Below are 15,764 nucleotides of genomic sequence, written 5' to 3' on the forward strand. Positions count from 1 at the left end.
TCTGATTTTGTCATTTTCAGCTCTTCTAGACCCATCTTTTGTTTCTTTTATTGTCCCGGTTCCACCCCCTTCCGCCTCGCACCATCATCCCTTTTATAATTTAATCACTCCTGCCTTCCACCCAATCACAGACCTTCCCTTTTGTTTTTTCCTCCCCACTTTCCCTGCCTCTGTACTTGCTTAAAATCTGTTGCATCTCTAACTTTTTACAGTTCTGATGAAAGGTCATCGACCTGAAACGTTAACTCTGTTTCTCTCTTCACAAATGCTGCCTGACCTGCTGAGTGTTTCTAGCATTTTTGTTTTTATTTCAGATTTCCAGCATCCGCAGTATTTTGCTTTTGTACAATGTAGCTTGTACTTGGTTTGTGGAAGGCATGGCCTTGATGAGCCGACTGGCATTTTTTCATGTCCCACTAAACAATTTCCAAGGTGCCATTATCAAGGTGACAATGCAAATGTTGCTAAATAATTTTGCCACATTGCATTAAATGACAATTTACTATTAAGTGTTCCACACCCCTTCCCATTAATAGAAGCCTTTAAATGCTTTACTGTGCTTTTGTATGTCACTAGTACTTAAAATACTATTCTTAGACATTTTAACTTCTGAGAAACTGGTGATCAGTACTTTTTTTTCTCATAATATTCCTCAGACATTATATGGAATGTTACAGTCCCATATACACGAACAGGACTCAGCGTCTCTTTTACATGGTTTATGAACACAATGAGGAAACAGCTTTGTAAGTTTATCACAGTTCCAAATCAAGTACCGTGAACTATCTCCAAATACTGACCAGCATCTAATGATCATCATACAAACATATTTTAACAAGTAGTTTTTAGAATTTTAGATTTCAACCCAAAAAAATTACAAAGAAGAATGTGAATTTTTCTCTGCGTTTTACTCATCTTTTATCATCCTGTTTTATTTAATTTTATTTAAGAAACATGTTCTTTAGTAAAAGAATATTGCTGCAATCAATTAAACTGCAGCTTGAACAGCAGCAACAAATTCAGAAACTGAAGGAGGGACTGTGATTGAAAAGCAACCCCCACAACTTGCATACACACACACAACACACAGGCACAGACACAGACACACAACACACACACACAGACAGACATATACACACACACACACACACACACACACACACAGGTATACACACAACACACACACACACACACACAGGCATACACACAACACACACACACACACATATACACACACATATACACAGACACACACAGACAGACACAACACACACACACACACACACACACACACACAGAGACATATACACACACATATACACAGACACATACACAGACACAGACACACACACACATATACACAGACACACACACACACACACACACACAGACACACACACAGACACACGCACACACACACAGACGCACGCGCGCGCGCACACGCACACATATACACACACACGCAGGAATTGGCAAAGAAGGATTTTCCCACTGTTGTGTACAAATAGACTTGCAATGTAAAACTTGCTTGGCGAGTTTCTGATGAGATAGTTTCCTCCTGCAGGGAAACCAGCAGGATGATGGTGACAATCGGGCAGGAAATGAGGGCAGGGAAAATAATAAAAATCAGACCAAAGCGGTAATTGTCCTGTAATTTTATCCCACATGTCCTTTGCCTCCAAGTCTGTCTTCTGATGTATCTTCTGTGAGAGGAATTTGCCAGCGCAAGTGCAGTCAGCAAGTCGACTAAGGGGAGAGATCGGAGGAGCTCAAAACATGAGGTGCTTCATGAAATACTCCAGGAATAATCCATGTTGCTGCTAAACCCATAATTACAACATTTTTACAAGTTATAATACTGCTTTTCAGAAAGATTAGAACCAACACTTACAATTTACTTATTTTTTAACATTCCCGTTTCATTTCCCCACTCTTCTCCTTTAGGGCACCCTGTTTTAAATTTGGCGTGCTGCACTTGCATAAAAAAAGTGATAAATGTATATCATGGGATTTTTCTTTTTATTTACACAAAATATATCTTCCCCAACCCATTGTTATTCATTTTTCTCCCTCCTCGACGTTGGCCCTACAATACGTCATAAAATCATAGAATAGTACAGCACAGAAGGAGGCCATTCGGCCCATCGCGCCTGCAGCGACACTTTCGAAGAGCAATCCAGTTAGTCCCACTCCCCCGTACGATAGCAAAATACTGCAGATGCTGGAAATCCGAAATAACAACAGAAAATGCTGGAAAAACTCAGGTCAGGCAACATCCGTGGAGAGAAATTTGAGTTGACGTTTCGGGTCGAAACCCTTTTTCAAAACTGGAAAGAAAAGAAAATAGATCGAAGGCAGGGCTGCGATCGAACAAAAGAAGTAAAAGAGACAATAAAAAGGTCCCCCGCTCTTTCCCCATATCGCTGCAATTTTTTCTCTAATTCCCCTTTAAAAGCTACTATTGACTCTGTATCCACCACCCTATCAGGCAGTGCATTCCAAATCCTAACCACTCGTTGCGTAAAAAAGTTTGTCCTCATGTCACCTCTGGTTCTTTTGACAATCAGCTTAAATCTGTGCCCTCTGGTTATCGACCCTTCAGCCATTGGAAACAGTTTCACTTTATTTACTCTATCTAAACCCTTCATGATTTTAAACACATCATACCCGGGCCAACAGGGAAGGAGCCATGTTCCCACCCTCTGCCCATTCCATCCTATAACAAGCCACTAGGAGGGATGGAAAGACCCCTGAATTTGCTCCCTAGCTGTCTGGGAGTGCCTCTCCTCCCCATGGTTTGGTTGAAACAAACCGCACACTGTTGAGAATCATAGGCCCTCCTACCGTTTGGAAGATCTCATTAATTACACCAAGACATTTCCTGTGCCAATTGAAACAGAACTAAACAAAGCCAGAGCACAAAAATAAATGACAAATCTGAAGAGGTTCCAGCATGTAAACATTTATCACACAGCTACAGAAAGTATGTGCTTCAGATAAAGTTCTCAAAGAAACGGCTGACTAGAGTTTGAACTTTTCAATGTTGATATGGTGCTAGGCAGGTTACGAAGGCTGAAACCCATCTGCATCTGGAGGGGGTATCTGTAGAGAGACTCCACTTTCAGTTATCTGTCTGCAAACCTCAACAACTTGTTGGAGAGAACATAGCAGCAACAAATATTGACGGGCACTGTCTTTTGACTGTTTCTGTTTAAGTGAGAGACTTTAGTGCTGGGGAATTAAACACGTTCCCATTTCAGGCATCTACTGTCAGCACCAGTACTCCCAGGTGAAGTGCAGCTCCCTTTTTTCTCTCCCAATGTGCCTCTGGTCAAACCCCAGAAGAGTACTCTCTATCGCACAAGTGGCTTTCTCCCCCCATTTTCCACAGCTAATCGGCCTTGTGCCCATCCAAGTGGCATTAGTAATTAAGTGGCAAATTAGGGGCAGTTTTGTGCTGTAGGCCTATGTCCTGCAAGAGCTGGATTGAGAATGGTCAAACTCATTTCACAATCTCTTACAGCAAAGGAGACTTTCATTCACTGTCTAATAGAAAAGGAAGGCCCAGATTTTTCTGTTGTAATGACGGTGAAACCGTCAGCGTTCGCAGTCATTACCGTGTGAAACTGACAACAACTTCTGGCATCCGCACATGTGCAGTTAAACGTGGAAATCCAGAAGTTGCTGTTAGTGATTCCCTGCTCCTCCACAGGGTGCGCTGCTGAACTCCCCGTAGACGGCAATCTTTGAGAAATCACTGAACTGATGAGAACTTCCCCTTTTACACTGTAATACAGGTTGAGCGTCCAAATGCCGGAGTTCCGGAATCCGGGACGATTGGTGGCAGGGTCATCTGGAATCCGTAAAATGTTCCGGAATCTGGACACCCTGAGGGAGGCTTACCAAAACCCGGAAATATCGCAACCTGGCCCCAGGCATTTCCGGACTTGGAACGTGTTTCTGATGTCCGAAGTCCGGAAATATCGCAACCTGGCCTCGGGCGTTTCCGGACTACGGACATCAGAGACACGTTCCGAAGTGCGGAAAAACTCGAAAACCGGCTCGGCCTCGGTCCCGAGGTTGGCGGATTCGGGACGCTCAACCTTTATCGCTGTTAAAAACTCAAAAAAGTTAAGCCTTGTTCAATGAGGTGTAACTGGGTTTTAATGGCGTACTATGTCCAAATTACTGCTGAACAACCTCTCTGGCCCTGAAAAACTAATTTTATATTTGTGGATTGTCAAATTTTTTCATCATAATAAAAATTCCATATTTTGTGATAGAAAAGTTTGTTTATGATATTTCAGCATCTACCTTGATCCCATGTGTCTGCCCCAATCCTTATTTCGCTCTCTATAAAATAATTAAAAAGTGAAGGATAGATCATCAGTGCATTTTACATCCTGGTTGGCGGTCTGTGAGAATTCTTCAATGTGATTGGCTGCTTAGCCTGCTTGATGACATCACTGTTGCTGGACGCTGGAGATTCCCTAGACTTGGCGTCAGAATCAAATTAACGTCGGGAGAGGTAAAATCGACACCACAGAGATCGCTAGATCTTTGTCGGCAGCTTTCTTCGAGGTCAGCCGTGAGTGCTGTCACTTCACCGCTGACTGCAAAGTCCAGGCCAATAGCTCCTGATCAACATGAACCCAGAAGTGTTATTATTGCCAAAATATGATTTTAATAATCCTTTAAATATTTAATTACTACAGGAGGGACGCGAGTCACAAATGATCGCAACAGTAAAAATAGTTTCACAAGTTGTTTTCTATTCTACATTAATCAGACTGTCCTTTGTGTTATTTTAATCTGTCTCATCATTTTTAGTTTCATGTTTGAAGCTGCTATTTGGCATCACATCATATGTTGTAAGTGGCTATCTTTAAAGGTGTCCGTCCGCCCGCCTCAGCGTGCCAAAACTAAAAATTACATAGCCTGTATTATATTCTCTCCCCATTTCATTCCTAAAATCCTTCCAACTGTCTTCTGACCACATTTCATCTTCAAACAGGAGAATGAAACAACTTAGGGCCCTGCACTTTGGACGTCTCTACTGCAGTCATCATTATTGTGCTGTAACATCCCGCCTCTGACCACCCGTCATCCTCCTCATTTACCAAATATATTCACCTTGTACCATGGTTGAGAAGTAGCAAGTACAAACATACGGACAATGACGGACAGGTAAAGACCCTCTGGTCCACCCAGCCTGTCCCACACTATTGCGATATATGTGTACCACAACATACACACTCCACCCCTCCCAAAACCATGTGACCTCCTGGGAGAGACAAAAAACTAGATCGAAAAACCCAGGCCAATTTGGGGGGGAAAATCTGGGAAATTCCTCTCCGACCCATCTAGGCGATTGAAACTAGTCCAGGAGATCACTGTGGCCCTGAATTCCCCGCAGTAGAATGAGGCGAGTAATTTTAAAGACCAGATGAAGCTGGGAATTGAATACAAACTCTTCAGATGCATGTGTATTAGATTAAGGGGCAATGTCTCACTGAGGTTAACCTCAATAAATATTCTTTTATAAGTGCAGCATTCATTCTACACTTTTAACAGACAAATGAGTTTCATCATAATTACTTCATTTTTTTGGATAATTTAGTTTAAAATACTGCAGGCCAGATATTTAAACCGCACTGGATGTTGCAAGTAAATTTGAGGCTCTCAGTCACTTAAATGTGCGATTTTACTGTCGATGAGCTTGTTGCAACGTTACATTATTTTATCTGAATATATAAAAAGATCAAGCACAAAAACAAAACTTCTGAAAGTTGGCTGCATGTGACCCCTCTCTCACCCCTCCTGCGCTGTGTGCATGTGACACCAGCAGCCAGGAATTACACGGCAGCCTTGTCTCATTTGTACTTGTACCTACAAGATTAAGCCCTTCACCTGCCCCCTACATTACAAGTGGGATAGCTCCATAACAGACGGACTGCAGCGGTTCAAGAAGGCGGCTCACCACCACCTTCTCGAGGGCAATCAGGGATGGGCAATAAATGCTGGCCTTGCCAGCGACGCCCACATCCCATAAACGAATTAAAAAACCACAATATGTGTTCATGCGCAGAATGTACAATTTTTAAAATCATAATTTGTTACCCACTGATTACTGACAACACACAAGCAGTAAAAATCCTGTGCTTTGCACGAACATGATTCTGCTCTCAGAAGCATTGAACTATACTGCATCTAGGCTGACACTCCAGTGCAGTACTGAGGGAGTGCTGCACTGTCGGAGGTGCCGTCTTTCGGATGAGATGTTAAACCGAGGCCCCGTCTGCCCTCTCAGGTGGACGTAAAAGATCCCATGGCACTATTTTGAGGAAGAGCAAGGGAGTTATCCCCGGTGCCCTGGCCAATATTTATCCCTCAACCAACATCACTAAAACAGATTATCTGGTCATTATCACACTGATGTTTGTGGGAGCTTGCTGTGCGCAACTTGGCTGCTGCGTTTCCTACATTACAACAGTGACTACACTTCAAAAGTACTTCATTGGCTGTAAAGCGCTTTGGGACGTCTTGAGTTCGTGAAAGGCGCTATATAAATGCAAATCTTTCTCGCATATTAGAGCCTCAAATCCTTCAGTTATTAGTGAGTGATTTTGGATTCATTCCTTGAAAATGCTGGGAAGTGAAAATGTCCACAGCAACTAGTTAGGGTAGATTCACCTACCAGAACCATGCCTGCTCGTCTGTGGATTTTATTCGGTGCACTTACTGTACAGATTCCACAGCCAGCTGTTCCACTTCCAGTAAAGTAGACCGAGGAAGTGATACTCTTTATCAGAAAGAGTAACGTTGTATGATACGTGAATGAAAGAAGGTCACACTGAAGCTGAGGCTGTGGCGAGTGGTTATGGTAAGATGTTCTTGTTATGAGGCTACACTTACTGAATTTGGAAGAGGAAATGAGAACCGAGAAAGTTTCACCTGTTCTCGACTCTACAAAAGACATTTCCTGCCATCAATATATATATAGAATCAATAGATAAAAGGCAAGATGTTGCTGAATCAAAACAATCTAAAATCAAATACCATAGACTAGCACAGCCAATTGTCAGATAGCAGTAGGATTGAAAATTCAGTTAATGCATGGTATATTGGAGTCAGGTACATATCCAATACTAAGCTTTGTGATCATTGCTGTTGCATATTATTAAAATTCACCCACTTCACATACTCATCCAACTCAAGCTGCACAGCTTTGAATGGAGGCTATTCTATAAACCAGGAGGCCTACAGATTACAGGCTGAATAAGGGGAGGAGAAATCACTACAATTACACAAAGGAACAAATGGTGCTTTGTAACCTTGAGTTACAAATTCTCACACCATGAGAGTGAACCCACCCCATACCCACTCAGCATTCCATTCTAGATCTTTCTGTGACATGCAGAGTAGGCATATTACTGCTATGCACTAATCAGTAAGCAAAACATCACATTTCTGCATCAAAGAAATGGTTTTCGGGCATATGCTAAGGAGATTGTCAGGAAATTTGATGTCGGCAGAATGGGCGTAATTTTGGGTGCAGCCTCCGGGTGGCGCGCCTGCAGGAAATTCCAGGCTGGGCTGTGGAAGGAACGAGCCTGATGGGCTGAATGGTCTTTTCTTTGTCCTTGCCTTTTTCTACAATATGGAGGCTGTAAAGACGGTTCCAATTCAGAACACCAGGAGGTGGCATGGCATGGCATAGCCCGCTGGTTCACAACTGCACCATCAAAAGTGGCACTGAGAGGGGGCAAAACATATCTTGCCAGAAGAGGGGAGAAAAATCAAACTTGTCCTGCAAGAATACTTTGGCAGGGGCAGTGTACCTACACCCCCCTCTTACCCAGGAAAATGTGCATTGATCAGAATACCGGAAAGGGAGACATTTATTTATATTTGAAGCAGGGAATTACATTTTTTTTTTTTATGAACTTAAAATGCTGGCCTCACATTTATACATGTTTTATGCTGGCCTTCTGCAATAATAATCAGTTTAGTTATCCAACAGGAAACTACACTGAAATAATAAATTCAGTGGACAAACAAAATGACAACCAGCTAAAACCAAACCAGAAAAAACCTAATCATTTGCCAAATCATTTTTTTTGTAATAAACCACAGATGTAATTCATATTTGAGAACTTGCCAAATGGCCAGTCAGCAATGACTATTGTGAGGGAGCAAAATCCCACAAGTAAAGCAAGGTTGTAATATAAACAACTAAACAATCACTGCAGAGAAACTTGCTGTTAAAGTTAAATTATTTGTAAAAACAATGATCACAGAATATACTCAAAATACAGAGTGCAACATAATTCTATAAGCATAAAGGAATAAAATGCATTCTCGCAATGAGTTAACTAATTGAAGGTTTCCCTGCTCTCACTCTAATGATATGATGTTGCAACATAGGAACAATTTTCCCTCATGTCAAGTCAGTCTGCAAGATGGAGTTTGTAAAATCGCAATGAGAAAGAAAAATAACTTGCATTTAAATAGCACCGTATCATATCCTCAGGATGTCCCAAGAGCTTCATGTACTGTAATTATTTTTGAAGTGCATTCACTGTTATGTCGGCAAATGCAGCAGCCAGGGAGCTAGCAGAGGTGTGATAGGTCGAACGGCCTTCTTCTATTGAAAAATGTTATGATTCAAGCACTTTCTGAAGTCAGGGCTGAGATTGCACTTTGAACAGGAGCTCGGTTTTGTTGGGAACAGTTGCGAGCGTCATCAGTCGACTGTTGTCGGAGCTCCTGTGACTGTCCTTCACACCTCTTTAGGGTCCTGGTGTTGTGTTGCAGACTGTCCACAGTTGCTCCTTCATTCACTTGTTATATACAGCAGCTGTGTCACGGCGTGCAGGCTGCGGATGCGGTTGGTTAATTCAAGGATTAGCCCACCCGCCTTTAGATGGACATTTCCCCCATTCTAGCGCCCCACTCCCCTCATCCAGACGCTCATCCGCCTGAAGCCAGTGGCACTTTCTGGAGGTGACCGGGTTGACTGCTGCCCGGCACTTAGCATTGGCATTGGGCAGTCGCAGGTAGTGCCGTCTGGGGTCAGCGCCATAGCAGGTTTTAACGCCTGACCTGACTGATTGGGAACAGTGACAGACCTATCAATGTGTGGAAAGGATTCAATTCTCTATGTTGGAGCTGTTACTGTACACGGTAGATACTAGTTACTGTAATGGGAACCTTCCTTTCATTTTCTCTCCCCTCCCCCTTCACCCCCACCCTAAAGGCACTGGTTCATGCCGAGGTACGGTTTTTGGGTGATGACAGTCCTTCAGTACTTCGGACAACTGGTCGTTTTTCATGTGTGAGCTTAGGCAATGTGGGCAGGTTGTTTGATGGTGGAGGCCTTCAGAACCAAACCTGCTCTGGTTCTCTTCTGATGGCCACACACACACGCGTACTTTTCAGCAGCATCATTGGACAGTGATCAGGAGCTCTGGGTAACTTTTCTTCATTGTGGCACAATTTATTTCTTGAAGTATCTGAACATACACAGGAGAACCTTGCAATAAAGAGAAACTAACGTATCAATACATTTTGGAGAGAGGTAAAAGGGAGAATTGGTGACTGTTGTCTCCTGTGGTCTCTGGGCTACGTTCTGTCTGTGACATCACGTGTTGCACTCAGGTTATGAAAAGAGAAATCAAACAAAGCCAGCAATTCAAAAATGGATCCAAATAGTTTGTTAGGCTTAAAAGTAATGTTTGCACAACTTTTACAATTAAAAATTAATGATCAAGTGACGTCCCAACGGCTTGCTGAATGTACACAGGGAATAGCTGAGCGATACACACTGGGAAGGTCGCGGTTCAATCCCATGCTATGTTGGGCTAACTGATCTGAGTTGGGGCTGTGGTCGGATTGCTTTACTGGCCCCAGCACTCCTGGGTTAGGGAGGGGAAAATCAGTCAGGTTTCCCACTTCTGATTACTGTCCAGCAGTGGGAGGTGTGGGCGACAGGCGAGGACAGGATGGGCCTCAGCTGTTGCTCCCGTTCAATAAGGTTCAAACATCCCGGGGGGGGGGGGGGGGGGGGGGGAGAAACTGCCAGAAAAAAAACAGGCAGGAAAAAAATGGCAATTTCCTGGATGAACTCAAAGTTCTGTAAAATGTTTCTGGATAATGGCATATACTGACTAAATGTTTCTGTGTCTTTACAAATGTGTACAAAAATGGGAATAAACATTTCCAAGGACAGTGTGTTTAAAGCTTTTAAAGGAATTCCATGTGCTACATGCAGACAGGTAGTTGAGGAAATAACATTCAGACATTAACCGTTAAGATATATAGACCAGGTCAATGGTTTACAGCAAACAAAACCACACTGTGCTGGAATATGTAACGATTTTTGGCAAGAATCCAATTGCGTGATAAACCTTCCTGTGGCTTGAAGCTGGGACAGTTACAACCCCCACACTGAGTACAAGAAGCCAAATATAGGGAAAGGTAGACAGCCTTCAGTGGATGCGGCCTTTACTGTTTATCTGGAAAACTGCATTTGACAGATGGTGTAGACATCTGCAGCATAAGTGTTCATTTCAGGAACAAATCTGCTTAAGTACATGAAGCACTGCTGTTATAACCACCCAGTCAAAGTACATTATACAAAGTACAGGCAAACACCGAAATCGGAGTGCGTAATCCTCTGTTAGAACTTCTCTATTAACTTCTGATCATTTCTCTTCAACCATTTCAAATTCTTTACAATAGGTTTGATGTTTCTATTGCAACAAGGTTTTCAGCCTGTTTCTGCTTCATTCTCCAATTGCTTATTAATTGTTGTACCCCCTTTTAGAAAGCAAATATTACAATCAGCGTCCTTTCAAAATTAAACCTTTACAAAGTGCTGCGACATACATGAACATTAATTTTTCCTGCTATTTTTGCAAAAGTAACAAAGTCTTTTTTTTAATATATTGGTGCAATGAGCGCTATTGGCACCACTGAGGGAGCTGGCTTTACTGATTTCATTCAGCCAGCTGAGCTAACATCACAGGACAGCACCATTAACCCAGATAATCTCACCATTTCAACCCCGCACTCGCCTCACATAATTGGGCTCAAGTTTTGCCCTCCCCCAGTAGCACTCACTGTGGAAGCAAAAACCCCAACAAAAAGGGCAGGATAAAAACCCGAACAAAAGCTAATCAGCGTTTAGTTTCACTTTTTAGTGGGGGCAAATTTAACAAACATTTATATTCTCCAATCTCATTACCAGCAAACACTTGCTGATTTTGATGCAGTTTTGGAGTTGTGGTACAGATCAGCCATGATCTAATAGAGTGGCGGAACAGGCTCGAGGGGCTGAATGACATGGTCCTATGTTCCTCTGATCTGGCCTGTAATCCCTCCATCAATCAAATATCCCTTTCACACTCATTGTCTAGATTCTGTATGTTCAGACTTCAAAACAATATTCATAGCATGAGCATGACTGCAATGGTCCGGCCCACAGAACAGTTTCAACAATAACTGGCACAGACAGCTATATGGAACGTAGCTCAGCTAAGCAGGAAAATCACAAGAACACAACAGTGACAAAATAAAAGAATTGCTGGAAACACAGAGCAAGTCAGTCAGCTAGTGTCGAGAGAAATGACCACATTAAACCAGAACGTTAACCCATCTTTTATTTTTTTCTCTTTGCAGCTGCTACTGGGCCTGTGTTTATTTATAGTATTTGCTGATCGTTTTTTTTTAAAAAAGGTCTGTACAGTGTTGCTGCACTTGAATCAGCATTTTATTCATTAAAGATGACAACTCTGAGAAAAATAATTCACACATGTGTAGCAGCCTTCCTTACTTTATCAGCCTTCAACTTTGCTAATTTAAAGCAACTGTAATAGGACAATAAGCGAACTGAACCTTCTGCAAAGGCACAGCCAGTTCGTGTGTTAGTACTCCCTTGGTCACAAAATACACTGCAGCTGAAAGAGTTCTTAAACAGATTCCGTGCATTTATATTATTTTGTAAAGCACAACTGCGGTTGGGAACAAAATCCTCAGTATTTTCACAAAGGTCAAAGCTGTTCTTTTGCCTCCTATAACACCATCATGTTCCAATTTTTTTTCGAGCTGATTTATTTTCTTGATTTAACTTATCCTTGTCTATCTGCTGCCCTGTCATTCTGATTACAACTGTCAGTATAGCTCTTGGCATCTGTGCACCTTTCTAAGTTTCCTCGCTATCCTTGAACTTATGCTATGTCTGCCTCTGAGCCCATCTCTGCATTCTTCTCGCTTTCGTGCTGTCTATCTGTGTCTATCCTACATATTTTTTCTCAGGATGGATTTCTTTCCACTCTTCAATCTCTCTAGATGTATTTTGCTCCATTTTCTTTAACTTGTACTTTGATCCAGTCAAAAGAAGTAGTATCCCCAAACTTCTATTCAATTTCATTCTTCAAATCTTTTATAAAATCATTATATTGATCCTTACAGAGGGCATTTCTTAAAATTCTGATTTGATTTGGTAAAATACACGGAGTTAAAAGAGCAATTTTAATTTTTAAACGTTTGCAGCTTTGGATATGACAAGAATTGGATTGCAAGCAGCTTTCAGTGAAACTTATTCTCGCGCCATCATGTTCGTTTCTTTAGCTGGGGGAGAGGTGGTCAGAACTGGGGACCTCTCCAGGATCACTGCCAGCAACACTCACTGTTCCGCCAACAGGAAGGAAGCTTGCTTGCACAGGGTGAGCTGGACAGCCAGATTTCACTCAGTAACAGATGGAAAGCTTTATCACAAAGCAGTACACGCTGAGAAAGCCTGGCCGGAAGATGAGAGAACTCATCCCAACTGTGGCAGGAAGGCTGAGCAATAGACAGCCCTGGGATTTGAACTTCTGGACATCTAGGTTGGGAAGCCAGTTCTGTAGCCATGAGCCTTCTTGTGAATCTGTTGATTTGTTTTTAAATGTTAACTTTACAATGTATTATGTTGTTCAGATTCTGAATCAAAACTTTTCTAAGAATTGCAGCAAAATGTTTGACACTTGCGTCTAATCAGCTCTGATACACTAGAGTCTTCCCCCTCAGTCACTTCTCTATAAGTAGCACTACTAATATTCAGAGTTTAAGCTCACAGCAATTCTATTAATACAACACGTACTTCTTAATTGACTTCCAATCTTTTCTAATATATGTTAGGCTAGTAACATTCATTCATATTTCAAAAGAGTACTGGAAAATTGGCTATGAAACTAGAGGCTGCACGTTCCTGATATCTTAGTGGATGAAAACACTAACTCATGTAGTACTAAGTCATACAGAAGAGTGAGCAGACGATGGGAGTGATACAATTGACCTCGTTGTCCCTGGGCTACTCCTGTTGCTGATCACTGCCCAGTGACCCCTGTTGGAAAGTGCATGTGTGAGCACAGACCGGGCTCAAAGCTGGGGCCTTTTGGTTTATATGGCTTGATACTACACCTTCACTTGTGGGGAGGCTGTTTTGTGGGACTTGGAAAAAAAACACAAGTCGGATTAGGTGTCGTTTTAATTGGTCCTATAATTAATGAGTAATTATCATTGTTAGCTGGTTATTTTAATCCATTAAGTACTCTGAGCTTTCCAAATATCCACCTCTTTTCCTCTTGTATAATATCTGCAAAATGAATTCTCTGCTATCTAAAGAGAATTTAAGAAATGTACAGCACTGAAGAAGAATCCACTTTATTTTCAGAATACACCATCACCTTGGTGCTTCTTTAATTGTGATGTGGAGATTGACTTCTTTAATTGGGTTACACAAATGTCACCATCATCCAAAAAAAAGCACACAATAGAGGTTCACCTCAAACTAGAACTAATAAGGTTCTTGTTGAAAGCTGCTAGAGTGTTTCTTGGAATCCTATTTACTGATAGTGCATAGATGTGCTGACTGATTGTATTCTAGCACCGATAAAGGTCCTTTTTTTTTGCTGATGTGAATTCTGTTTAAAATGTACATGTGATGTGATCTTTTCTTACCTTGGTGAGGGATTGCCACCACATAGCTGGACAGTTTGACTTCACAGGTTGTACCACACTCCAAGGGAATTGCAAATGTTCCAAAATAGTTCAGCATTTCTGTGACAGATGGGAAGCGGAAGTGTTGGACTAGGCACTGCCCTCTTTCTGTCACGAGCAGTCGGAGATGCTAAAAAGTTAGAACAAAATTCGTGAATCACTGGGGAATTTTACTTGGTATTAATTACTGGGCACTGACTAGTTTATATACCTTAGCAAATAAAGATAATTCTGCAATATGAGGAGGCTTAAGGACAAAAACTGTCTTCAAGTCTGTATTTGCCATTTTCTCCTGCACCAAGTCCCGTTCACCCATCACCCCTGTGCTCACTGACCTACATTGACTCCCCGTCCAGCAACGCCTCGATTTTAAAATTCTCATCTTTGTTTTCAAATCCCTCCATGGTCTCGTCCCTCCCTATCTCTGTAATCTTCTCCAGCCCAACAACCCTCCGAGATATCTGCGCTCCTCCAATTCTGCTCTCTTGAGCGTCCCCGATTGCAATCGCTCCACCATTGGCGGCCATGCATTCAGCTGTCGAGGCCCTAAGTTCTGAAATTCCATCCCTAAACCTCTCCGCCTCTCTTTCCTCCTTTAAGACGCTCCTTAAAACCTCTCTCTTTGACCAAGTCTGCCCTAATAGCTCCTTATGTGGCTCGGTGTCAAATGTTGTTTGATAACGCTCCTGTGAAACGCCTTGGGACGTTGTACTACGTTAAAGGTGCTATATAAATACAAGTAGTTGTTGTTGCCCTCTACTGAAAGTACTGACTCTTGCTGGGGTATAGTCCATGAGCAGCAGACATCTGGAATCTCGTCCAAGTAACAATTATTATTATTATATGTCAGCCTAGAGAGCAAGTGTTATCAGGTTAATTTACCATAGACGGCATCTTAGCCATACCAGTGCTCATCTGATAGCCACAAATACACGTTCCAGAGAGGTGACTGGGTGGCAATCAAGAACAGCAAACCCAAGTTTGTCCTTCCCGAGCTCAGGAGCAGAGACCCAACCGAAATCAGCTAACGCCGAACAGAGAGCGATCAAAGCTGAAACTTTCCAGTCTGTTTGGTGTGGTACCACACCATTCAGTGCAGTTAGACGCTGAGCCATTGGATAGCGATATCAAGTTTAACTATTTACATAGAAATATAGAGGAGTTACAACACGGAAACATGCCTTTTGGCTCAACCAGTCCATGTTATTGTTTACCCTCCACACAAGCAAATAGTCCTAATCACATTTATCCACCTTGTTCCCATATCCCTTCATCCCCTTTTCCTTCATGCACCTATCCAATCTAATCTTAGTTCCTGCTCCAGCCACAAACCCTGGAAGTGAAAACCACAGTCTGTGTAAAGAAGTTTTTCTTGCTCTCTGTTCTAATCTCCCATTGAGGTACTTTATTAAAGCTTTCCTAAAGTCCATGTACACTACATCCATTGCATGACTCCCAAGCAGTGGATGTAGGATGCAGTGTCTATTACCTCCTCAAAAAATTCTACACAATTTGTCAAACACAATCATCCCTTTTGAAATATATGCTGGCTACTTCCAACTATTTTCTCTTAATCTAAATACATGGTAATTTCATCCTTAAAGATTTTAATATTTTCCCTACCACAGATGTTAAGGTAACTGGCCTATAATTAGCCGGATTAGCTTTGTCTCCCTGTTTAAGAATGGGTAGTGCACTGGCCACTCTCTGGTCCTCGGTAC

The 15,764-nt window shown here is 42.1% G+C and overlaps 1 protein-coding gene across 4 annotated transcripts in view; it reads right to left on the minus strand.

Annotated features, from left to right (window-relative positions):
- Window positions 1–15,764, minus strand: part of sh2b3 (SH2B adaptor protein 3) — a 217,826-nt gene that overhangs the window by 7,069 nt on the left and 194,993 nt on the right. For 3 of the 4 annotated variants that reach the window (XM_085961561.1, XM_085961563.1, XM_085961562.1), the window contains exon 7: window positions 14,005–14,173. In XM_085961561.1, the coding sequence (XP_085817687.1) occupies window positions 14,005–14,173 (169 nt within the window). Of the gene's footprint in view, window positions 1–10,079; window positions 10,822–14,004; window positions 14,174–15,764 lie in introns of those variants that run through there. The other variant, XM_085961565.1, reaches the window with a different exon arrangement.

Source organism: Somniosus microcephalus, chromosome 19, assembly GCF_052327205.1.
Source record: "Somniosus microcephalus isolate GS21.2 chromosome 19, FLI_Smic_1.0, whole genome shotgun sequence".
Lineage (NCBI taxonomy): Eukaryota > Metazoa > Chordata > Chondrichthyes > Squaliformes > Somniosidae > Somniosus > Somniosus microcephalus.